The following is a 25,125-nucleotide window of genomic DNA, read 5'->3' as shown; positions in this document are numbered from 1 at the left end:
AAAGTCTGCGTCCAAGGTTCCCTTTGTTAAATGGATGTTATATCACGTTCTATCTTTTCTGATAGCGGTGTTGTTAGTCGGCGGAATATGTACCAACCAATCACTCAAGCAGTTACCGAGTCAGCGACCATAGATGTACTAAAATAGCACCAGATAAAACAGAACAGCGTATTGTAATTCTAGTCATGATGCTAACTTCTATTGCTATTTCTAACTATTAAAGCGCCAGAAAGCACTTACTAGAGCAGCGGTTGTTCCGTATTCGTCCTATCGTTCTTCTCGGATATCTGGGGAGGAACGTATTTTGAGGGGACCACGTGTGTTCCTTCAGCGTTTTATCACGAGCTCTAAATAGGAACACATAAAGCGATTGGTCCTATTGCGGCGAGCCTAAGCATGGCATTAGTATAATACAATTCATATGGGATTTGTCAAAAATTACCCGGTCACTTTTGTGTATTTCTAATGCCCATTGTCTCGACTTGTTTCAACCGTTTCGCCGGCGTGATATGGGATATTTTAAATATATACCCGGATCGTCTGAACCTAGGAGCATATGGTTAATTAGATAAATCTGCTCGGTTATAGAATGCGCCAAAGCATACTCAGCATTCCGGTACGTTAAAAAACCGCGGAGCTCATTCGCCGGTGTGATCCCACAACACTCACCTCGCAGTGTAAGTCCTCTTTCCCTTTCACAGCAGATCACCAAAAGTAGAAAGGGGACTAGGCGTAGAAACGCTCTACTTATACTTAGAACTTCTCGGTCATTGGTCAAATCCCGAGAGCATTACTCTTCAGTTTAAAGCGGCACTAGATCTTCCACTGAAGAGATAATGAATATTTCAATATTTCAAAGGAGTTCCTGGCAATAATGGCGGTATTTATGATCGTGAGGGAAAACAGCAAGCTTTTGATAAACCCATGCAATCAACTTACTGGCGAAATATTAATTATAAAAACTCCGACCCTATAGATGTAATGATATGCAGTTCCTAGTTGCTCATCCAGCCATATTTTTTTCTCATACCAGAGTCCCTGAATTGTTAGCTATCAAGTGTGACATTAATTATTATATCGGATAGCTTGACTCCATGGTATTTCACTGTTCAATCCCCTCTTATAAGTGTCCAGAGAGAATATCCAATAGACTTCTCTCCTTTTTCGAATTTCAGTTCCTTGTGTCCCACTAATGTTAATTTTCTCGAGGATCAGCCATCGAATATCCTTAATGGTGTGACTGTACTCAATGAAATGTTGGACTAAAGGCGCTTGTAACTTCTTGGTTCTAATCGCTGACCTATGCTCCGTTAAGCGGGTTGCCATTGATCTTGATGTCTCCCCTACATAGGTTCTATTGCAGGGACATAGAATGGCATATATGATGTTAGTGTATTTACAATTAGTCAGGCATTGTAGGTCTATTTTGACTCCATTAATGGAGTATTGTCTTACTTCTAGTGCAGAATCACAAGCCAGGCATGACATACACTTGTAATTGCCTTTCAAAGCAGGTAAGCCTCCAATCGTGGTCTGAATGAATGTGGGTGTATTCTTTGGCATCCGTGATCTTGTCACTAGATCTTTGAGGTTCTTATTCTTGCGATACGCAAACATAGGCTTAGCTAAATGGTCTGGTTCTGCTCTTGTTGCATTCAAAATATGCCAGTTAGCATTAATAATCTGGCAAATGGTACCATTCATTGTACTGTGTCGCGTTACCATCACAAGCCGATCATGTTGTTTGGGTGTTTTTTTGTCCAGTAAGCTTTGGCGGTCGTAGTATCGTGCTCTCTTATATGAGTCTCGTACCAATCTTTTGGGGTACCCTCTGGCTACGAATTTCGCTCTCATTACCTCCGACTGTTGATCATAATCCAAAATATTGGTACAGTTCCTCCGAAGGCGGAGGAACTGTCCAAAAGGAATAGTTGTTTTCTGCATTCTTGGATGATAACTAGAAAAGTGTAACAATGTGTTACGAGCTGTGGGTTTCGTGAATAAATCCACAGACAACATACGCCCTTCAGACTTAATTGTGACATCCAAAAATTCAATATTATGTTTGTCACTCTTAGCTACAAACCGAATGTTCGTATCACAAAGATTCAGCCATGATACAAATTGCGCTAGATCTTCCTCGGTGCCATTCCAGATGTAGAAGACATCATCAATGAATCTAGACCAACTAGTGGTTGATTCACTGAATGGGGCCACTTCATTATAGACGTACCTGTGTTCATAGTGCGCCATAAAGATGTTAGCCACCGTTGGCGCACATGAAGCCCCCATACTTACTCCTTGGGTCTGCTGGAATAATGACCCATTGAACTCAAAAGTGTTTTCTCGGAGCACAATACCCAGACATTCCAGTATGAATTGGGCCGGGCACTCTATTTCATAGGTCTCCATGAACCACCTCACGGCTTCCAATGCCTCCGCCTGAGGGATATTACTATAAAGGGCCTCAATATCCATCGTGACCAGAAGTTGTGTGTCCTGGTTAAAGTGGATTTGTTCAACTTTGTTGATAATATCCGTTGTGTCCCTTATATAAGATCTTATTTTAGGGACATGTGGGCGCAACAGAGCATCAACATACTTAGATAATGTTTCTGTTGTTGATCCAATGGTGGTCACAATAGGCCTATAGGGGGGGTCCGTGGTGCTTTTATGTATTTTCGGGATTCCATATATTGAGGCCATCTTGGGTTTTGCCACATTCAAAAATGTAAACTCTTTTTCGCAAATGACCCCATCTTCCAAAGCATGATTTGTTAGATCTTTGATCATTTTGGATACCCTTTTAGTCGGATCTGTCCGCACAGGTATATAATGATCTTTATTGGATAGCATAGTGGTCATGTTTGTTACGTATTGGTCAGTGTCCATTAACACTATGCCTCCACCCTTGTCACACCCCTTAATGGTTACATCCTTATTATTCTTAAGGGTGGACAGGGCTTGGTATTCCTCCCGAACTGAAGAATAATGCTCTCGGGATTTGACCAATGACCGAGAAGTTCTAAGTATAAGTAGAGCGTTTCTACGCCTAGTCCCCTTTCTACTTTTGGTGATCTGCTGTGAAAGGGAAAGAGGACTTACACTGCGAGGTGAGTGTTGTGGGATCACACCGGCGAATGAGCTCCGCGGTTTTTTAACGTACCGGAATGCTGAGTATGCTTTGGCGCATTCTGTAACCGAGCAGATTTATCTAATTAACCATATGCTCCTAGGTTCAGACGATCCGGGTATATATTTAAAATATCCCATATCACGCCGGCGAAACGGTTGAAACAAGTCGAGACAATGGGCATTAGAAATACACAAATGTGACCGGGTAAGTTTTGACAGATCCCCTATGAAATGTATTATACTAATGCCATGCTTAGGCTCGCCGCAATAGGACCAATCGCTTTATGTGTTCCTATTTAGAGCTTGTGATAAAACGCTGAAGGAACACACGTGGTCCCCTCAAAATACGTTCCTCCCCAGATATCCGAGAAGAACGATAGGACGAATACGGAACAACCGCTGCTCTAGTAAGTGCTTTCTGGCGCTTTAATAGTTAGAAATAGCTATAGAAGTTAGCATCATGACTAGAATTACAATACGCTGTTCTGTTTTATCTGGTGCTATTTTAGTACATCTATGGTCGCTGACTCGGTAACTGCTTGAGTGATTGGTTGGTACATATTCCGCCGACTAACAACACCGCTATCAGAAAAGATAGAACGTGATATAACATCCATTTAACAAAGGGAACCTTGGACGCAGACTTTCTTTGAATAGACAAGGTAACATTAGCAGCTTGAAACTGTAACTGCGAATGTAGCGAGGGATTGCCTGACCCGCTAGTAAACACAAGAAGTCAGTTATTTTGTTCATGCTAATGAAGTTTCTTGGTTCCCAAAATCACGGTGGGTTGGTCATGTGATCGTAGAGGGGCACTGGAACACTCCTTAACCTGGAACTAAATATAGGAGATGGATATTCACATACAGGGGGAATAAGGCAAAATAGGTGCAAAACGATGTGAAGTATCAAGTGTATAAGTCATTATAATGGATAAAAATCGTATTTTGTCTCTGAAGCCCCTTGATTCAAATTAGAGATGGTTACTGTTTAATATTCAACTTACGGTTTGTGTTGTATAAATAAAGTGTATATAGATGTATATATGTATATATGTATAGGGTCAATGTAGGGCCTTTTTAATGTAATGTGCTCTTGACTCAATTGGTATGTACAAATTGTCATAGACTATTCTTTCTCTTTTTCTTTATTATGTCTTAGGATTTTTGAATATCATGGCCGCCTGAGGAAGGCTGAACGCCGAAACGCGCGTAGACTGAAATAAGCCATGTTTATTATTCACTATTTTTGTTTGACAAAATTTGTATTATGATTGAATACGCAACTGTATAGTGTCCGGCAAACCATATATTGATAAAGGAAGGTTTAGACAAAACATGTTAGGACGCTATAATAGTTTGCTTGTATAAGTATTGCTTTGAATGAATAAGGGAGAAGGAAAGAAAAGGAAAAATAAGGGAGAAAAAAAGTAAAAAAATGATATAATTTTTCAAATATCACTACAATAAACATTAAAGAATGAATTTTCAATCAATTCCTTTTTCTTGGTAGTCATGTTTAACCATGGATGTTGAATAATTTGTACATTACCATACCTTTTTAATTATTGTTTCCTATATATTTTTCACAAATCTGTACCAAAGTCTCTCAGTTTAAACCTGCGGTGCCGCCGTCGGACCCACAATGGGTGATAGATTCCAAGCATGCAAGGTTGTCTGCAGAGAACTCAATGCTCAATGTCCATAGCAGCATCATACCTTAGTTTCGACATATTCTGTGAGATATATGTTTGGTGTCCTGCCCTGCTACAAATAAGGCCACCTGGTAAGTATCCTCTACGTGTGCAGGAAAAGACAAGGCAATACCTTGATCAGGCCCCAGCAGTCCATCCAACACAGCCTTGAATTTGTCTCCTCTTTCTTTCGTCAGGTGGTCTCTCACCAATCTGTTGGGTAAACCACTGATAAGGACGTGTGCATCAGAAGAGTAAAAGAGGCCAATCTGTATTTAGTTTGGCAAAGCCTCCATATACTGGGTCGAGGAGAGGAAGAGGCCTCCTGTGTGCGTACTAGGGCAGGGGCACAGCCCACTGGTGTAGCACGGCATCCCCGTCCTCAGTAAAGCTCAAGGAGCTGAAGCTATTCGAGGCCTGCAGATCTCCTGTGGTGCAATATCTGGGGCCATCCAGGCCCGACACCAAGCCAACACCACTACGCAGCGTCCTCCTCGTGCTCACCTGCCCTCCTCCGGGCCCTGAGGTATGTGGAACCCATCCCAGTTCAGCGCCGTGCAGGCCGGTGGAGGAGAGGGCGACCCCGCTCTCCGGGTCGTTGGGTGTGATGCACTCCACCAGGGACGATAAAAGGGGTCTCAAGCGGCACCCCTTGTCCCTGCATCAGGTCTGCTCCATGTTGCGATGTGAGAGGCTCAGGTCTGCTGTATTTTCCAGGGAGGCTCCGGATGGCACAGGCACTTTAGTGGGAGCCAGCCATTTTGGGCACGGTCAAACTTCACCTCCAAACATTTAGATGTTGAGGAAAGATTAATTTGTACCTGCAGTCATGTCTAAATGCACAAAATATTGCTTTCATTTTCTGTGTGCTCTAGTGTACTATTTTCTCATGTGAGCTACCAGTACCTTATGCCAAATGCTAGTCAAGCCAATTTATAGCCTTATTGCCTCCGTTTTGGTTACTTTGCTCAGTTGTAGGAAAATAATTTTGATGATGTATTGTTTGAGAAATGTTTGAGCAGTTTTCTATTCCGTGCAATATTTAGGATGTTGGTTTTGATCCGTAAGTTGTAATCAATGATTGGGTAATGCTGTTGGTGTACTCTGAAAACTGCTGGAAACTCCATGGGTTTCCTTCAATTGATTCTTTTCTTTTGTAAATTGCCTAGATTAAAACTAGTTGTAGAAAAATAATTACCCAATGTAAATTCTGAGATTGTGATTCACTTTCGAAGTATATTAATTTGTAATGTGGACAGTCAAAAATACACCAGATTTCTGAAGGATTCCATTTATGATTAGGCATCAGAAAAGCATTGTTAAAAGACATGGGCAAGCGAAAGACAAGGCACAACCACAAACCGATATTTTTGTTGGTATTCACAAATATGCCTTTTACTTACAAGATACGCCTATTGAGTATATGTGTTTGTATATATCTATCCTAGGGAGCAGAGCAAAATGTACTTCAATAGAAACTCTAGACAGGGCCTATATTCCCTGCAGGAAGTAAACATATTTGAAAGATTTGACTATGAATTGCACATGTTTTATTTAAAATGTATCTAGTTCATATCTTGGTAATCTCTTACTTCCTTTAAAATTATAATTCAGAATTGTTTCTTTGGTTCTTTAAGGTAAACCTTCCTTGGAGAACATGCAGTGGAGTATAGATCCAGGTGCAGATCTTTCCCAGTATAAAATGGATGTAACCATGATTGATACTAAGGTACAGAAACTGTATATGTTCTTCACTGCGGGTTTCACTACATGTTTCTTAATGGATTTGTTGCGCCTTTTCCTACACGTTTTGCACTCCTTTTTGTTGTTGTAACGATTTTACAAAGTGCCTCCCTAATTTGCACGTTCCTATGAATTTCATGGCTGCTGAGTCTCTACCCTCAAGAAGGCTCAGTCTCTGCTTTTCACTTGTTTTGTGCCTGTACTTCTTTGCATTCTTTTTTAATCTTTAAGTCTATTACTAGTTCTATTGCATTCCTTCCTTCTAGAATTGCAACTGCTGTGTTGGAAAATTTTATTTCAACTGTTTTGGTGCGGGTACCTAATATGTTTGAGCAATAAGTATTCATCAGTAGCATTTAGATTAACATTTAAAGTGTGCATAATGCTAGTGTATGCTTCCAACATCAGTCATTTACATTTTAATATGCATTATTTTCCTGCCTAAATTAAAGGTTTATGTTAACTTCTTCTTTTAACAAAGTTCATGTCATAGTAATGTGTGCCGTCTAGGTTTAGCAGTACACTGGTTGAGTAGTCATTTTGTCAGTGGGAAATAATGTGTCGTGCTTTCTGTTGTGGAGATATTGGGTACTCTACCACCTATACTCCCATCAGGGACAACCATTTTGCTTTAATTCACAAATAAGCTTTTTCTCTTCTCAACATTGCCAATATCTGGTTGCATTTATTTAATTGTGGCAAAAAACAATAAAGCTTCACCCTTGAAACTCATTCCTTGGCGATTCAAACCCGTACCTTGGTTCTCGGACAAACTATTTACCCATAAGAAAAGACTCCACAAACCAAAAAAAGGCTTGCCATATCTCCAACTCTCCAGTCTTACTGACTAAACTTGAAACAGTTAGGACAAACTAGAAGAAAGCCATTGTCAACTCCAAAATAAACTATATTCAAAACCTCAAATAACCAAGCCAAGATGTTATTCAAATTCACACACGAGAAAACTCCCACTACTCAGAAGTCCACCATGGCTGAATCCTCAAGTTGTGTGGAGTCCATGGTTACTTAAGTGGCAAATTGAAACTCATGGTAGCTAAAAACGCTATGCTTGACAGGAATTTGCTCCTCAGCCAGAAACCACTGCCACTTCTACTATGCTCTGATATCTATAGAGGATCTCAAAAATAATCAAATCTCTGAATACTACTAACCATTTCCAAAATACAATCCAGCCCAAATTATCAACGCCACATTACCATCCCATTAAGAATATTTGGTGTCTATTAATCATTACCTCTGTAGCGCAAGGCATCTTAACCAATTTCCTCACAAGTGTTAAAGAGCTCCCAACTTAGACTCTTGCAACCCCTCCAGTTACAAATCAATCACTAACCTACTGTGGAAAATGAAAGCAATTGATCAAAGTGTCTCCATTCAACTGACCAAAGTTGTTGATGAAAGCAATCTCCTTACTTCATACCTGTATGGCTTCAGATCTAAATTTAACTTGGAGCCAGCTTCCTAGAAGGTTCTTAAGAACATTTATCATGAATGGAGGTGACTCCTGCCTACCATTCCTGCTGGATCTTTCAGCAGCTCTTGTCACCATGGACCAGGTCAGGCTATTAAAGCTCACCAACTCATAATAGATGTTTGCCTTAAAGTTGTAACCTAGTTCACATCCTTCTTCCACAGCGGCGGCCACCTAGTAAAAACTGGAAACAATTGCTCATTACTAACATCTGCATTGAAACTCGAGGCTCAATTCTGGCCTCACTACTATTTAACCTCTATCTTGAGCCGCTTTTAGATGTATTCAAAGATTTGACATCCATATCAACCAATATGCAGATGTCCCACAGTTTTATATGAAAACGTCCTTAATATATGCATTTAGCATACTTATTTAATTCCTTGCAACAAAAACACAATATTTCATCATAAACCTTTCATCCCCGCAAAATTAAACAAAACAGAACAAACCCCAATCAATTCTTGCTTTGATACTAGCCACCCACAATCATACACTCTGAACAAACTCCTCCACTGGATACCTTCTTAACAACACAACAAAGAGACCCTTCTTCAGTCTTTCATTGCTGTATCTTAGCCAGGGAACTCCAATGAGGGCCAACTTATGTTTTTCGGTGGCGTGAGAGAATTAATAACCACCTTCTTCATGACCTCACTTGGTGTCCTTTTCCTAATAAAAAAAATGTGGGGTTTGGTCTGAACAAAATAAACTTTTTTTATATATTTAAGTGGGTCAGTAGAAGATCAAAAAGTTAACTTATCTAATTAAAAACCATTAGCATAGATGATTCCACCAGATTTTTCCAAGTGCACTACTTCTCATGAGTCAATATCATGTGGCTGGACAGACTCAAACACCAAAGATATGGTGTGTTATATGCCCAGATAGATTACCCAAGAGAACTTATTCCTCATGTGTCCTTCCACATTTACATTACAGTGACCTAAATGTGCCTCACATTCCATTCCACTGTGCCAAACTTATACATTATAGAACAAGTCCCTATACATATGCCCTCAGTCATAAACTTTAAGTCAATGATGCTCTCGTCCCTCTTTTTCAGTAGGGATAAAAGAGGCATTATGCCTACAACATCCTCCTACAAATAAGAATACCCACAAAAGGGCCATAATTAAATTCACATGCACCTTATTCAACCCTTTCAAAAAAAAGATTTACCGTGACAGAGGTTCATAGGGCATATGTCGGTATCACTTATATCCTTAAAAGACGCCAGACACATTTGGAAATATGTGATGTACTTACTCTTCTTCATGACAACCTAAGACTACACACATGAAGCCACTCAATTGAAAAATAAATGTCTATAATACTATCCATGGTTGTTATAAATCGATGTGCCATATTGTATCATGCTCTCTGCTACTTAAGATCTCTAATACACAGAGTCCTGTTTGTTAGTAACCACCAATTATTATCAAACAACGAGGACATTCTTGGCTCATGCGTTACTACTGGCGTTTATGAAGCTCATCGAGCATATGGCATGATTGATGAGCCATCATAACTAGCACACTGTCCTCATAACTTCATACTGTGCTTCAGGCTTCCTGCAACACTCCAATACTAAAGTCCTCTTACCACATTCTTCAACCTTACATTGCAGTCACTCACGTTGATTTATAAAAAGAAAACCCGGCAATCTCCTACATGTCCTGGATACTTTGATTGCACCGTGTTCATTCATAGCAATGATCCTCCATTGGTGATTTCAGCGGCCGTAGTGATGAAGTCCCCACTGTTTATATAAATCATTCCCAACACCAAAATAAATGGGAATCTGCTGTTTGACGCTTCCTGAGTCACGTGACCAGCGGTCCTTAAGTTATCGTCATCTTAAACTAGTATCTTTTTCACTGCATTAAATACGGATGACTGGTCATCATCCTTAGTAGTATGCCCCCCACATACCTTACCTTACTCATCTGTAATCAAGATCTTTTACAGGTGTTTTTTGGGCCATCGCAGTCAATTCCCCAGTACTTGTATAAAAAGTTCCCATATCCAACTCAGTGGGAACCCGGTGAATAAACACATAAGTTCTGTTTATTTATGAGGCACGTGACTAGCGGCCCGCAAAGCACCACCTTCTTAGACTAGTCACTTTTTAGGTCTCGCCTGGCGTTAGCAGCGCGCATGCGCTTGCTCTCGCCATGCGAGGGCTTCTTGGAATCAATACGATTCCAGAAGTCGTGTCTCAGCTCCGCCTGCAATTTTCATTCTTGCGCATCATTTCTCATCATAGATTATGCTGAACATAGTGTGATGATTGCACAGGAGGCTTTTTAGTCCTCCCTGGTTGCCACCCTGTCCTCTTTTAGGTCTCGCCTGGCATCAGCAGTGCGCATGCGCTGCTCTCGCTGTGCGAGGGCTTCTTGAAATCAATATGGTTCCAGAAGTCGTGTCTCAGCTCCGCCTGCAATTTTCATTTGTGCGCGTCATTTCTCGTCATAGATTATGCTGAACGTAGTGTGATGATTGCACAGGAGGTTTTTTGGTCCCTCCTGGTTGACACCCTGTCCTCTTTTGGCCCCGCCCCCTGGGATTGGATCTTTTACTTGCGATGGGAGACAGTGTCTCTTAATTAGCCGCTAAGCACTTTTTTCTTGTATTACTCAGCTACTCTCACTGCAGGCACAATGTGCTTTTTTTTAACTCAGCCTTGTGCTCAAAATTTTAAATACACTCCGTTCCTCCCTTCCCCCTGCTGCACGAACGCCTGCAAGCCGGGCGCTGTGTTAATTGAAAACAATCTGGACTCATAATTTGCATACTTAAATGGTGGCTGCGTGTCTCGTTGCAGGCGGCTCACCAAACTTTCATTTGCTCGCTTGCTTGCTACAGCTCTCGTTTTGAATATCTACCATCTGCAAGCGCTACCCATTGTCCCTGTTGCCTTTGCTCCCACCCCCTCCCGTTGCCCTTGTACCCTTTGTGTTGGTGCACTTTTGCACGGTTTTCTTTGATGAGCGCGTTCCGCTCTTCTCCCTGTGCACCGTGTTCATAAAAAAGCTGTGCTGCCACTTACTCACACGCATCATTGTTCATCCCTCCCCCACATCCATAGCCTTCGTATTGCGCGCCCACGTAGTTTTGCTTATTTTTTTTTCATTAAGTGTCCTCCCACGGTCGCTCTCAACAAAGAAAGCTCGCACGCGCCACTCTTCCACACTAAATCCCTTTGTGCTACTTGACCACACTATTTTATTTATTTACTTTATTTAAAGTGGCCTTTTTCTGACATTATTAGTATAGCGCGGACACTTCATTCTTCCTTTTATTTTGCTCTTCACACACATTTCCTGCTGTTTCACTTTATGAGCATGGAGCCACTTCACCGAGGCCGCGCCCCAGCAAGCTCCCGGAGTACACGCCGCTTTAATATTGTATGCAGGGCATGGCCGCCGTGGCTTGGGCTGAAACTACGAGCCGTTTTGGACAGCACCCTTTGCTCAGGTATAGCAGATATAATGCCCACGCCCTTCATTAAATCACCATATGCAGGCTTCCTTCCTGCCCAAAACGGCAAGGAAACACGACGCTACCCCTTTTCCCTCCACCAAACGAATAAGGGCCACTCGGCAATCTCCAGGCAATCCACAGCTGCCCTTACATGGTGATGAACACCCACTGGCAGGAACGTATGCATTGCCGGCGCTGTAGTAACATGAAAAAAAACAGCATTAACAAACCCTACTCGGGGTGGCACATCTGAAGGCCCCATCCCCGTGGACGTCTCTTTCCACTAGACACAGCCTGAGTCTCTTAAATGCACATCTGATTCAACAAGCGCATCCTTCTGAGAATAATCACATACATACAACATACATTCCAGTGTAAACAAAAAAAAAAAGAAGTAAAACACTGTCAATTTCAAAGCCAATACCTCTAACTTTCATAAATACCTAAAATGACTTCTGCCCACTTCTGGCAACGATCAAGTGCTTTAGCTTCTGCGCTAATAAAAATACAGTTCTGCCGCTGCAAACGCTGTGTGCGTGTGTCTGCTTATAGTCTGCCCGGCCCTGTGGCCGTCGTGGGAGCTAGCAGCGTGATCATCCAAGTACTGCGTGCCTCACTTTCACCGCTTTGTCCCAAGTCCGGAGGAGAAGTTGCATTGGGACCGGAACCATTGTAAGCCGTGGCGTGGCAGCGGGACGTCTTTACTGCATTGACAAGTGAAGCCATGCTCCAATCCATGCAACAGCGAAGGAATCATCAAAGAAGTAAGGCTTGCATCAGCGGTAGCCCTGCGAGCCGACCTGCTAGCCGGCCCACGCATTTGATAACGGTGCCCGAGTGAGAGGTGGTAGACTTGCTAGCCGCCCTACGCCTTTAATTGTGCCCGAGTAAAAGGTGCGACTCGCATCAGCGGTAGACCTGCCTGCCGGCCTGCACATCGACGACTCCGCCCGAGGTGCGGGCCGTCTCAGCGTAATTGGGGGTTGCGATCCGTTTGGAGCCGCTACAAAAGCGAGTAGCCCCAACAGAAACTGCAACTACCTGCTTATTACCCTTTATTTTACAGCCAAGAGGTCTGACTGGAGCTACGCAGAGCAGGGAAGATTCTTGAGTGAGCGCCCTTGCTGCTTTTGTTTACTTTCACAGTGCTTGTTTTTAAAAGTTCCTGTGCCCCAGTTTGAATTTAAATAGGTACAATAGGTACTTTAAAACATTGTATTTAAATAATAAAAAACTACATCTTTTATTTGTTTTAAACAATGATTTACAGATATTGTCACAGTTAACAGATCAACATTCGTGTTTACCAATGCTTGTTTTGATTTTCTTAACCAAGCACACAGCCCATAACTGCTACGTCACAATGTAATAGAGGTGCGGGCGGATGTAACACTTAGCTGAAGGTGTTGCTAGCGATAGGAAGAGAAAGCAAGGGACCCTCTGGGGAGTTAAAAAAAAAAAAAAAAAAAAAAGTTTAAAAAGCTAAAAAACAATACCATTAGCAAAACAAATTGCTTAAACATAAACAAAGGCGGACCTATTGCATTTCCAGTGCTTGTTCTGTTTAGTGACCGATCACTAATTGTCCTACATAATAACAATGGGTCATATTAAAATTAATAATAATACAATAATTAATCCATAGTCATACATACATACATACATAATCTTTATTCAATTTTAGAAATAAAATCATAAAAGACAAGTTGGTTAAAAAGAGAACCCCAGAAAGATAACTTATGAGAAAGAAACATATTGTAGGTGAGTTTAAAACCTGAAAATACAATAGTGCTGGCTTGACTTAAGTAAAATTCATGGATTTTAAAATTGGTCGCAATAGCTTATGTCGTAATTATGTTTAGAACAAGTCATAACAAAATGTAATGTGTCGGTGACCGAGACGTTGTCACAGTTGCATAGGGGCAATTCCAAATCCTTAAAACAGCCATGATTAGAGGAAACTAGTCGCGGGAATAAATGTAACCTAAAATATATCAGTTGGAGTCGCTGATGACGTGTCATTTTCCAAGTCAAATAGGGTTCTAAATTGCTAACAGTTTTCACTAAAATCGAATGTCTCACCGAGAGTTTCAATATTGTAGAGTCCTTAGACACAGCAATGAAGACTAAAGAAGGGCCTCCTTGTGTGTTAAGAAGATATCCGCGGGAGTCGGGAGGAGTTTGTTGAGTGTGTGTGATTATGGGTGCCTGGTATGGATGCAAGAATTGATTGGGGTTTGTTCAGTTTTATTTTGCAGTGATTGAAGTGTTATGATGCAATATTGTGATTTTATTGCAATAAGGAATTAACCCCTTCCATGCTGGACGGATTCCCCTGCTGTGCTGATCTATTCCTGCGCGGGCGTGGTCATGACGGAACGGTTCCGTCATGAGCACAGCTCAACCGTGGCTCATGACGGAACCGTTCCGTCATGAGCACCGAAGGGGTTAAATAATTGTTAAATGCATGATTTAATGTTGTTTAGTATGTCAAGAATATGTTTTTAGATGAGCTAGAGTTCATGAACAAGTAAATGTTTTGAAGAAATTTGTGGGTTAGTAGTGATGAAGGTATCCCCTACATGAATTATTTGGGCTAGTGGGAATTATTTGTGATGTTTGCTGCAAAACTTTCTTTATTCTGTTGAGAAACAAAAATGTCTTCCTCCATCCCTGGGATTCAACCAGACTTGCGTGCATTCAGGAAGCTACTAAAAAAAAAACCTGCCTGTCCAGTTATACCAAAACTTATCTGTTCATAACTCTCGGCCTGAACTCAGAGTACCACACCCCCAATGCGCCCGGATGTGCTAGTACTACATTATGTCTCTAAAATGCCTCTTATACACCCATGTTTAGTTTGTACAGCATCCTTCACGTGTTTTATAGGTATAACCACACGATTGACAGGCAAATATTAGTATATAAAACCAATTGGATCCCGTACACCAAAAGAGGGTGATTTCGGGTTTTTTCCTGTGCTAGTGAGGGGAATGACTTCTTCATGGGCTTAGATTTGATTGCTGTGATTTACAATGCAGTTTGTGACTTGTGGTAATTTCTGACATTTAGGAGGGCTTTAGTTCAATTCACTTTATACAACGAAGAGCATTTATTGCTTCAGCATTTGTACTAGTTAATCTTTCCACTTGGATGCTGCTTTATAATTTGTTTGATCATTTTTCTTATTGGTCCATGGGTGGTTTGTCTTCTTCCTGGATTAGCATGTAGCGAAGACTCTAAATTATTGACCGTTTGGAAGGAAAGTCCAGTTCAGATAAACTCATAAACTGAGGACTGATTCACCAGTATCATTCTTTTTACCCGAAGCTGTATTAGACTTTTTTGCAAGAAGTCAAAGAAGTATAGTTCATTTCTTATTTTACATGTTTTACAGTCCGTAATGTATGAGAAAGCCCTTGCAGCATCTGCATATACAACTCCTAAAACACTGACAGTAATTTATTCTGATAATTAAAAATAGCTGGCACTAACTAGTTTTGAGGAATAAAGGAAGAATCTGCGACAGGTCCTTGCATGTTTATTACCAGTATGCTAACACTAAAAAATGAAATAGTTAATTCAGTTCTGAAAAAATGTAAGTGGACGAGGTTTACATGAAAACAAACATACCAATTGTTCAGCCTTGAATCTGCTATATTAGCAGCCTGGTCCCGTTGTAAATTCTATACAAATATTTTGAGAGGCTTGTCTAACTTGGTCTTGAGTTCAAGTTCTTATACATATTTATGCCATCTGCTAGTCAGCTATTCACTGACCTTTTTAGTCTCATGAAAACCAATGTAATTGTGATGAGTAAAACTCCTTTTAAGTAACTTTAGCTCTAGATTTGATGTTATATACTTACCAATCACCCTATGTAAGAATTTTTTTATAATGGTTTAATTGATCGGTATGTAATTCTTATGATGAATACTTTTCGAATATATCTTGTACTCCAAAGTGTATTCAATATATCGTGTATGCGTAGGAGGAAAATCATGCAAAAGCAGAAGGTGAAGAAGAGGACAACACCTACATTAGCGAAAGTATGCTGTACAGAGTGAGAAAACAAGAGGCACTGGGAGAAGACAGTCCGGGTGTGTAATTTTAATGCTTGTCTGTTCGTTTGAATTTTGTTTATAATATTTCTTTTAACCTGCACTAATAACAGATTGTCTGTGCTGTTTGTTTAGTGTGCTCAGGGGCTTTGTTTTGCAAATGATTGAAAGTCTTTACTAGACCTTTCAGTTCAGTATCACATAACAAGAGTTATGTCTGCCAGGAACGTGATTCTTAATCAGTACACGACCGTTATTACCACTATCCTCTCTTACCTCATACATGCTCATGTCATATGTGTCCTTAAAAGTCGCAAACAGTGGCAGTAAACCAGTTTCCTGAATAAAAGAAAAAGCCCAAAAATCAATGTAGACAGAAAATCCCAGTTAAAAAGCTCAACTACATGTGTGCGTCTTGTTAGTTTTTTCAGTAGTCAAGATGTAGCACCTGCTTTCCTTGAAGCAAGAATTTTGACAACCCTTTTTTTAAGAGATTAGTTACTTTTCAGTAGTTAAGATGTTACATTTCATTTAGCAGATTACACATAATTTTCAGTTTGTTTTTGCCAGTATGTGATATTATTTGTTCAAAAAACATATTCCATCTGGCATACTGCATTTCCAGTATCAATACAAAGGAACCCTTTTGCACAGCCAACCTGTGCTTTGGCCGTGCATAGCAGGTTTTGGGCAGAGAGCCTGGCCTTTGGACACATATAATTTAGCCATATGTCATTGACTAATCCATATGCAGACTGAAAACAGTGAGATCTCATGAGAATAATCTATGATTGCATGGAACAATCTCATAAGAATAACAGGTTTTCCATGAAGGAAGAAGTATTGGAAACACTGAGCCACCAAATTACAATGGTAAGTAATTTGTCTGATCATTTACTGTCTTTTGTTTTGCATTAGATGGCAGTAATGCAAATGATAGTCTAGAAGAAATGTTTGATCGAACGGCGTATGGCGAGTATGAATCCTGTCTCGCAGAACGGAGCCCAGCTGGAATGGGTTATCAGAGTGGCTGTGATGAAGGGGAAGATCAGGAACTGTTGCAGATGGAAAATCACAAAGTGAAGAGTAAGTTGAACTAATTGTACAGCTCCTCAAATGAGGTGGTCAAGCTATTTTTGTTTTTTAAATTATAGAGCTCTTTTCAGGTCTTAAATAGTTTTAGTCTCAGTAGATTCCACTTCTTCTTTGGGGACTCTAATAAGTGCTTCCTGTTTCCAAGATTACCATATGAGTAGCCAATTTTTTATTAGAAAATAGGACTAGAAAGACACAATGGTTGAGATAAAGGGCGAACTAGGCAGCTACATATTGCACAAACATTATCTTATTAAACATCTTTGATGGGAGTTAAATAAATCAGAGTGGTTCATGTGTGTGTTGTGCACACTGCATAACTTAATTGCTTCAAACTTTTCTAAAGATGGGTAGCAGTGAGAAGAGATGGCCAGGTTATATTGCTCCAGTTGTCAACTTTTCATGACATGCAGCCTTGTTTACATTGACTGGATCCTTCCATGTTGTGTAGATGCATAGGGCATAGCAAGTATTATTGCATTTAGATAGGTTATAAGCGTCTCGTTTTAAGGATCATTAAGAGGCTACATTTCAAGCTCACACCATGGTTGATAGGAGTCAAAATAGGTGAGTTTTTTTAGTTCTGATTTTAAGAGCGCATGATTGGGGGTATTGCGGATGTGCATTGGCAGCCTCTGGTTTTGCACTTGTATCCTGGTCAGAATGGGGGAGGGGTGAGATTTGATAGCAGTGGATTTATTTCTGGGTGGTTATGTGTAGAGGTGGGAATGTTTGTGTGCACCAAGGCTGTTAAATATTTGTAATTGAGGCATTGAAGGCTAACCGTTCTGGAATCTACAGGGATTCAATGAAAAATTATCAGCTAAGTAGTAACAGTGTTGTCTCCTCACACCAAAAATGAAACTTACAAATATGTTTCGCGCCTTTGATGTTATTTGTTAGGCAGGCAGGCCTTTGTGCTGGGCATTGCAGTGGTTCTGGTACAAGGTGTCTAGCGTGCTGCTATTATGGGGGAGATTTCCAATAAAATTAAGGGCCCTTTTTTTTTGAGCTTCAGTTAGTAGAAGGTTGATTGGACTACAGATACTATTTGAGTATTGCTTTCCGTGCCCCATGTCACACCTAATTTCCTTACCGAGGCTTTAATCGGGACTCTGTTTCTGAAGAAGGTGGATGGGACACTGTGATTTGCCTCGGTGGATTAGACATAGGACTATAGTCTCAGTTTTGTAACAGTTGAGTTTTACGTTGACTTGACCCACACAGGGCTCTTTTTTCTTGAAGCTGTTGGGTATGTTTGAGAATTGGTCTTGGTCACCTGGGACATTCATGTTTATTTTTGTGTCGCCAAATATGCATGAGTGAGTGCTGGGCTGACAAGGGTAGGAACTTTGTAGGTACACATGTTTGGAGCCATATATTAAGTGTTTTGATTTGCATCAGTTTGAGAAAGGGTTTCTAGTCCATCCATTTGATAGCACAGTATCTACAGGTTGAAAAAAGGAGGAGCCTCTAGACGTGGCAAAACTGATTTGCAACAATGATGCAGCTGCAACTTCAGTTCGACTGTATGGTCGACATGCCCAGAATGAACACTCCTGAGTCTACCAGAGTCAGTGTTAAAAGCAATTCCGAGGTGATCCTTTAGATTTCTCACAGTTGTTGAACAGTGATGGATGTTTAGCCCCTGTACAAGTTTGATGATGTCTTTTGACCTCTGTTCCAACAGCTCCTTGCATCCCGAACTAACGTCACATTTGAGCCTATTCCTTGATCCGATTAATAGTAGGATAATTTTGCCTTATTCTTCGCCTGGTGAAACTACATGATTGTAATGTTCACTTTTGTAGCCTTCACTTTCCTTCATGAGTAATTTTCTTGTGTCAAGATTAATTTAAATATGTCTGGTAATTGCATTGTAGAGTCTCACTTTTTAGTCCTTGTTACCACTTCCTCTACTATTTCAAATTTGGGAGCACTTTACACCTTTAACACTGTATGGTGTTCAAATAGGAGCGATTCTCCATTCCAGCAGCATTCCTCCTGAGCATGGGCTGCAGTTCAGAGCTGAGGCTGCTTTGTTCACCTTTCTGAAGGATTTAGCAACTATAAACATGCAATAAGCATTGTTTCTCTCTATACTAATTAGAGGGAACAAACTGAAGGCCAGATGTATTAAGAATTAATTTGGTAAAAGTGGTCGCAAATTGCGCGCTGACTTTTACCGAATCCGTTCGGTTTTTGCTAACCGACCTACGTACTAATAAATTGGTTAGCAAAAACTGATTTGTAGTGTGTCACAATTCGACTTACTCATGAAAATTAATGAGATAGGTTTCAAATTGCGACCTACTAGGAATCACAGAGATGCTGGCCTGCTGAGGTCATCAGACCATCATGTCTGTGATTGCTTTAAAATGCAGCATTTTGTTGTTGTTAAAATGAAACCCATTTTCCTTAAAATGAGTAGGCAGTGGTCTCCTCCTACTCTTTACTCTTAAAAAAAGATTTAAACATCCACAAAGGGGAAGAGGGGAAGGGGTCCATTGGAGAACCCTTCCCGTTTGCAGATGGGTTACCACTACAGTTGAGTAGTCTGTAAAATATTAATGTTTTGCAACCGGATTTCGGTCACAAAACATTAACACCATCCCATTCTGTATCCGTATTTCAAACAGACACCCTAAACACGCCCCTTCCAAATACCGATTCGGTATTAGGTCGGAGACCCAAATTGGGATTTGGTAACATGTTACCAAATCGTAGTTTTGGTTGCATACATAACAGAAAATCCTTTTTGTGGTTGCAAACAACACGATTCTCGAAATCTGACCTTTTCCAAACCCAAAACAAGCTCCATACATCTGGCCTTGAGACTGTAGAGGCTGTTTTCTGAAAACTTACTACGGAATTCCATGCCAGCACTAGGCTTTCCTCAGATTTTATTACTGTATAAGATTATGTAGGATTTTTATTAATGTATAGGAGCTAGCAATGCATGCATGCATGCATAAAAGCCCATCTATAGTTTCCTTATTGCAGTCGAGAAACAACTTGTTTAGTCACCTGTAATAAGGAAATGCCATTACTGCTCAACAGTAATAAGTTATTACAGTTGAGTTTTGACATAATGCCTGTTGCCAGAGTAAAAGACAGGTCAAGAAGCATCACTCTCTGCATGTTTCTACACAGTCTGGACCACAAACATTTTTTAAAATCTGATTTACGTTAAACTGCTTCTATTATCTTTTCACAAATATTGCTAATTGCTTTTTGGGGTGTTTAGTTTCATAGTACATATTTTGCTTTGTTCTTAATGCATGCAATGAGCATAAAAGAGCAAGACCCTGCTTAAGTAGATTGTGTGAATGGTGATGGTGTGACCATGTATTATTAGCAATAAAAAATATCTGCTGCTGTACATTTCAAGGATATGCTAAGTCACCTCTGCGTTCCTTGATCTTCTAAATGAACTCTGCCTTCTGCCTTGTTCCTCTATTGGTCATGGTAAGTCCCCGACTTGCAATATCCTTGTAGTGTATGACAGGAGTACTTTAATCCATAGATAATCTATCCTACACAGTGGTTCTGAAAGGAATGGGGTGTGAGTAGGCAATTACCCAGTATCTACAATCTGAAAGATCTTTGCAAGCATGAGATGGCTGGCATAAAGTTCTCTCGCTGTGACTCTGGGCACGCTTATGCAGTGGTTGGATATGTAAGTAGAAACACATCAGTTTCCATTGAACCTTTCCTTGCCTAGTGCACAATCTCAATGCTTGTTAATGTTTGTTTCTGCTTTAGGGCTTGAGACGATCAGCATTGTTTACAATTGACATAAAGTTAAGTGAGCACATTACAGTGTCAGAAGGCTTGTAATATTTGCAAACACTTGAGTGTAATACCACTGACAAATGGTGAGCAGTTCTTTTCCTCTTAAATGTAAGGATCATGAGATAAAATATAGGTCAGAACACCCTTAAACTGTATATTCTAAACGCCATAAGTACTGGTGACACTTGCTGTTATGTTTGGGTGTAAATGATTTCGTAATTTGTTTTGTCAATAAATAAATTACCTATTTGGATGTTAATTACATTTCAGTGGATCCATGTCCGTAATGTATCTTCTTAATGCTTATGTTGCTTCCTCAAAATATAATATAACACAACATAATATGTTGACCCTCTGCCTATATCCCTTCCTTTTTGCCACGGATCCTCAATTTGACTCTGATTACTGTACGTGAGAGATATGGTATGAAAATAATCTTAAAAATAGAGTCAGAATTGTGGTTGTCAGTAAATATAGTTATTTGTTCACCCATATCCTTTGCAACATTAAATCATTCTGTCTTGCATCTTTATTGTGCATTGTTTGTTCACATTGTTTGTGCCATCCATTAGAGCAACCTAATTCTGACACTTTTTTTTTTTTAATTTACTTTACTGCCCTACTGATGTCCATAATGAGTTGTATCCTTCAGTAAACTACTATATTGTTTTTATGGGTACTTGCCCAGGCGTAACAAGTCAAATTAAAATAACATATAAATGAAATCAGGTATACTTTATTTACTGTGCTGTATAAACGTTATTGTATTTTAGAAGTATAATAGTTGCGTCAAAATGTCTCCTACAGTATTGCCTACTACCTTTGCTGATTCTAGTTATTCTTTAATGCATAGACCTAGTCAGTTCCTTTAGAAAGTATTTGCTATCTTGAGGGCGAAAGGTGGGTTTGTGGCAGCATAGTAGCCAAATCCTAGGTGGACACGTTTATGAATGCAAGAATATTTTTATTACACGAGTATTTCAATAAACCATTGTCATTTTACAGCTTTCTCCCTCTTTATTTTGTTGAGAACTCTGTTGCCTCTCCACCATCTGTGTGAAGATAAAGACCTTTTCTTGAACCCCAGTCTGTACCTTTGCTGGGTATCTTACTGGGGCATGTACCCCAGTACTTAGTAGCACTATAAGTCCCTTCTATTATCCATAGGCATGTTAGGTCATGCCTACCAGACAGCTTGCACTCTCTGGTTGCAAAAGACCTATTGTGGGATTACCAATGGCTGCCTTTATTGTCACTCATTTTCTTGCTTCTCATTCAATGGCTTTCCTTGTCCATTTTGTTCCGTCTTGTTTGTCCCTAGACTGGAGCATAGACTGTTTACCATCCTCTTCATTAGCTGACTTGTATTGTTTCATCACTCACTTTTAGGAAACAATTTTTCTCTTTATGGTAAAGCACTCCATGAGTGTATGTGTTTTCCAGTTGTCTCTCTTCTGTGCTTCACACCAGCCTTCCTGTGCTCCTCTCTCTCACTCCTGTACATCTCGCCTGTGTTACATCTTGCACTCTGCCTTGAGTGCTTCTCCACTTGCCCCTGCAGTGCTGTCTTAGTGTGCTAATTCTCCGCCCTCTTGTGCTCATGTGCTGCTTTTTCCCTCCTCCCCCGCCCTTTAATTTTACTTTATCCACTTCACACCAGCAAGCCTCTACCTGATCCTCTGGCCTACTGCTCTGTTGCCTCTCTCCCCCACCTTGCTGGTCCTATATGAGAATTAGAATTAGGCAGCTAATTATCTGCCAATCCTGCAGGGATCGGTGAATAATATTTTTTGGAAGTACCACCTGTGTCATTAGATAGGTGCTCGCATGCGAGGTGAAGCATGCGCATGCATATGTCGTAATGAGTACACTTGCCTTCAAAGTGGCTCATCCCGGTGTACAGAATAGAAAAAAAGCTTTTTGGCAATGCCGAACAGCATTGGCAAAGTCAGTAGGTCCCAAAGGCACGATCTATTTGTTTTGCAAACGCTTTGTTTGATTTTGCTTTTTTCAGAATCTCTTTAGTCAAGCCCTCTTCTCATAGGCTCACAAGCACACTTTCCTGTCTATAATGTTTATATTTTCAGGCCCAGTTAATCGGCATAACTTTTTAAGCACTAGTTATAGCACCACGTCGATGCAGTTCTGCTGTTGTATCAGTTGATGTTTTTAGCCTCTCTTCCCCCAACCCGGGTTGCCATTTAGTGTTCTGGTTACAGGATAAGAGTCTTTGGTGTGTTTTTGAAGTACTCCTCATTGCATGAAATGGTGAAAGGTACCTGTGTGATTGCCTCCATTTCCAAAGTCTTCATCTCCGTTGCATGGAGCTTTTTTCAGTGCTTCTTACCCTAATTTACAGGCATTTGGAGGCTACATAATATGTTGACCCTCTGCCTATGTCCTGTTACACAGGTTGGGAAAAAATCCTCTGGGACCCGGTTACTGCTCATTTAATTGAGAGGTCTTCTCAAAAGCCGCTCCAGGATCCTTTATTATAATGAGAGAAAATGGAGCAGAAAATGTGACATCTGTGCCTTTCTCTCGCCTTGTATGAGGACTCCACAAAGTGCCCAACGCCGTACTAACTGTTCACCCAGACCAAGGGATTCAGTTCTCCATCTTCCGGTTAGAAGTAGAATTAACACAGTTCATTTCTGTCCTCTTACCTCCATGTATACCACTGATGACCTAATCCAGATTGCTGACCTCTTTATCAGCTAGGTGGCTGTCATTTACAGCAAACAATGAGCACCAACACTACTGTGGCTCTTTTCTAAGAAACTGCAGACTTAGGAATTCTCTACTTTTCATTAAATAGACTTGGTTCACGTAACCAGTTAATACTGGAACATGTGTGACAGGAAATCAGTACTGAACTTGGAAACCTAAGCACGATGACCGACTGTTTATATTAAGTGTAATGCAGATGGAAGAGCGCCAACAGTTGCACATACTCCTTTTGAATTACCTAGAACCAGTTGTAATATTCAGCACAAGATTTATGCTAAGCATTTCTGATATTTCTATGTCAATCATTACTTGTTGTGTGCAAATATATCTTTTGCAATTGTGTTCATTTTGTATTCATTTACAGAACATGAAGAGAAGAGAGATGCAACAAAGCAAAGGGCATTCGTGGAGCCATATATTCAGAGTGATGAAAGGTAACAGTTAAACAGTTTGAAGATTAATTTTAAGTTAGAAGAATCAAACTAGCATGCATTAAAATGTAGTGGATTTTACAAAAACAAGTCAAAATGGAAGTGCCTAGGTTTTTGTGGCAAAAAGGAGGCGTAGTTGGTCATCTCTGTTTAGGGTACCTTTAGTGCTCTTGCCCTAGGACACTAGTGATAAACTACTCCAGTTGTTACTATTGAAGACCAATAATATCTGACCATGCTGGAACCTAAGGAACAAGGTGTCACACTTGAATGAAAAAAACCTAGTGAATGCCACCTGAAAATCCAATGCTTTTCCAAGCAAGTCAGTCCACTAGCTCTTGGCAGAATAACAAATACATTGCTTAGATAGATGATCCAGCGAATCACTGATAAAGTTGGAGGCAAATTTTATCTTTTGGTACAGTGGGTAGTTTCTGTATCTGATGCACAGTCTTCAACCAGATTCTCACAGATACTGAGAGACAGTGCACTTCTCATGTCCGTGACACTCCTTTTCAGAGACCATTTGCATTTCTGATCATTCGACTGTAAGCTTGAAAACTGGTTCTAGGAGTGTTTGGGAGATCGTAAATAAAGTGTTTGCAATAGAGTAGTCTAGATTAAGAGATTGCTCTTTCAGTTGCTAAGGTGATATTTTCTTCAGTCCATGTAAAATGACATTCTCAAAGTTGACCTTGAATGTCGTTATAATATGAGAACTCTGTCTAACCAGGCCACAGGATGCCTGCTGTTTTATGATTAATATATTTTGTATTTGTGCTTATTGCTTCCTCTGTGCTACAGCAAAACACTAAACCAGAAAGAACAGGTAAAACGGTCTTTTGTTTGAGGGGTCTGAAGGCCATCAGAATGTACTCCGATCTAAATGTCTAGCAGAAGGTCTGCAGAACTTTCTTGAGTTTGAGTTCTTCCTGAATTTGCATCATTTTTTAAATTAATGACATGGTTAATTGATCTGATCCACTGTTAGACATAGTCGTTTAACATCTGCACAAACTAATATGTGCCACGTTGATAATTATTGAGGGCATGTAAATGTTAAGTATAACTGGCAACTGAGTTATTTTACATGCTAGCATGGTGAACGCTGAAGTGTACTAATACTGTGATCTGTTGCTTGGAGGTGAATGAAACAAACGTCTAGTTCTTAGTAGCACTATGAAAATCTCTGAATGTGTGAGCACTAACAGTAAAATCCAAAAATAGTTTTAAATAGAAATGCAGCGCTTAGTAAGCAATGTACCAAAATTGGATGCTCTGCCATATTGAATGGTTTAAAGGACACTAGAAGTATCAATAAACCAATATTACGTGCATTGCACATGGTAATATGCTAATCTCGTATGGTTAACAGCACTCTTTGCTTCTGACTTTCATAAAACCACAGTGCATGAGTGTTGGACCTTTGTCCTAGGGGTAGCTTGGCTCAGGTCAACAGGCTTA

General features: G+C 40.3%; 1 protein-coding gene across 3 annotated transcripts in view; it reads left to right on the top strand.

Annotated features, from left to right (window-relative positions):
• The window catches only part of RBBP8 (RB binding protein 8, endonuclease), a 513,323-nt gene that overhangs the window by 396,760 nt on the left and 91,438 nt on the right, over positions 1-25,125 (top strand). For all 3 annotated transcript variants that reach the window (XM_085605771.1, XM_085605770.1, XM_085605772.1), the window contains exons 13-16: positions 6,466-6,557; positions 15,541-15,649; positions 16,529-16,696; positions 23,595-23,664. In XM_085605771.1, coding sequence (XP_085461897.1) covers positions 6,466-6,557; positions 15,541-15,649; positions 16,529-16,696; positions 23,595-23,664 — 439 coding nt within the window. The remainder of the gene's footprint in view (positions 1-6,465; positions 6,558-15,540; positions 15,650-16,528; positions 16,697-23,594; positions 23,665-25,125) is intronic.

This window comes from Triturus cristatus, chromosome 5_1 (genome assembly GCF_964204655.1).
Source record: "Triturus cristatus chromosome 5_1, aTriCri1.1, whole genome shotgun sequence".
Lineage (NCBI taxonomy): Eukaryota > Metazoa > Chordata > Amphibia > Caudata > Salamandridae > Triturus > Triturus cristatus.
The sequence above is the reverse complement of the archived record's forward strand: the minus strand, read 5'-3'. Positions and strand labels throughout refer to the sequence as shown.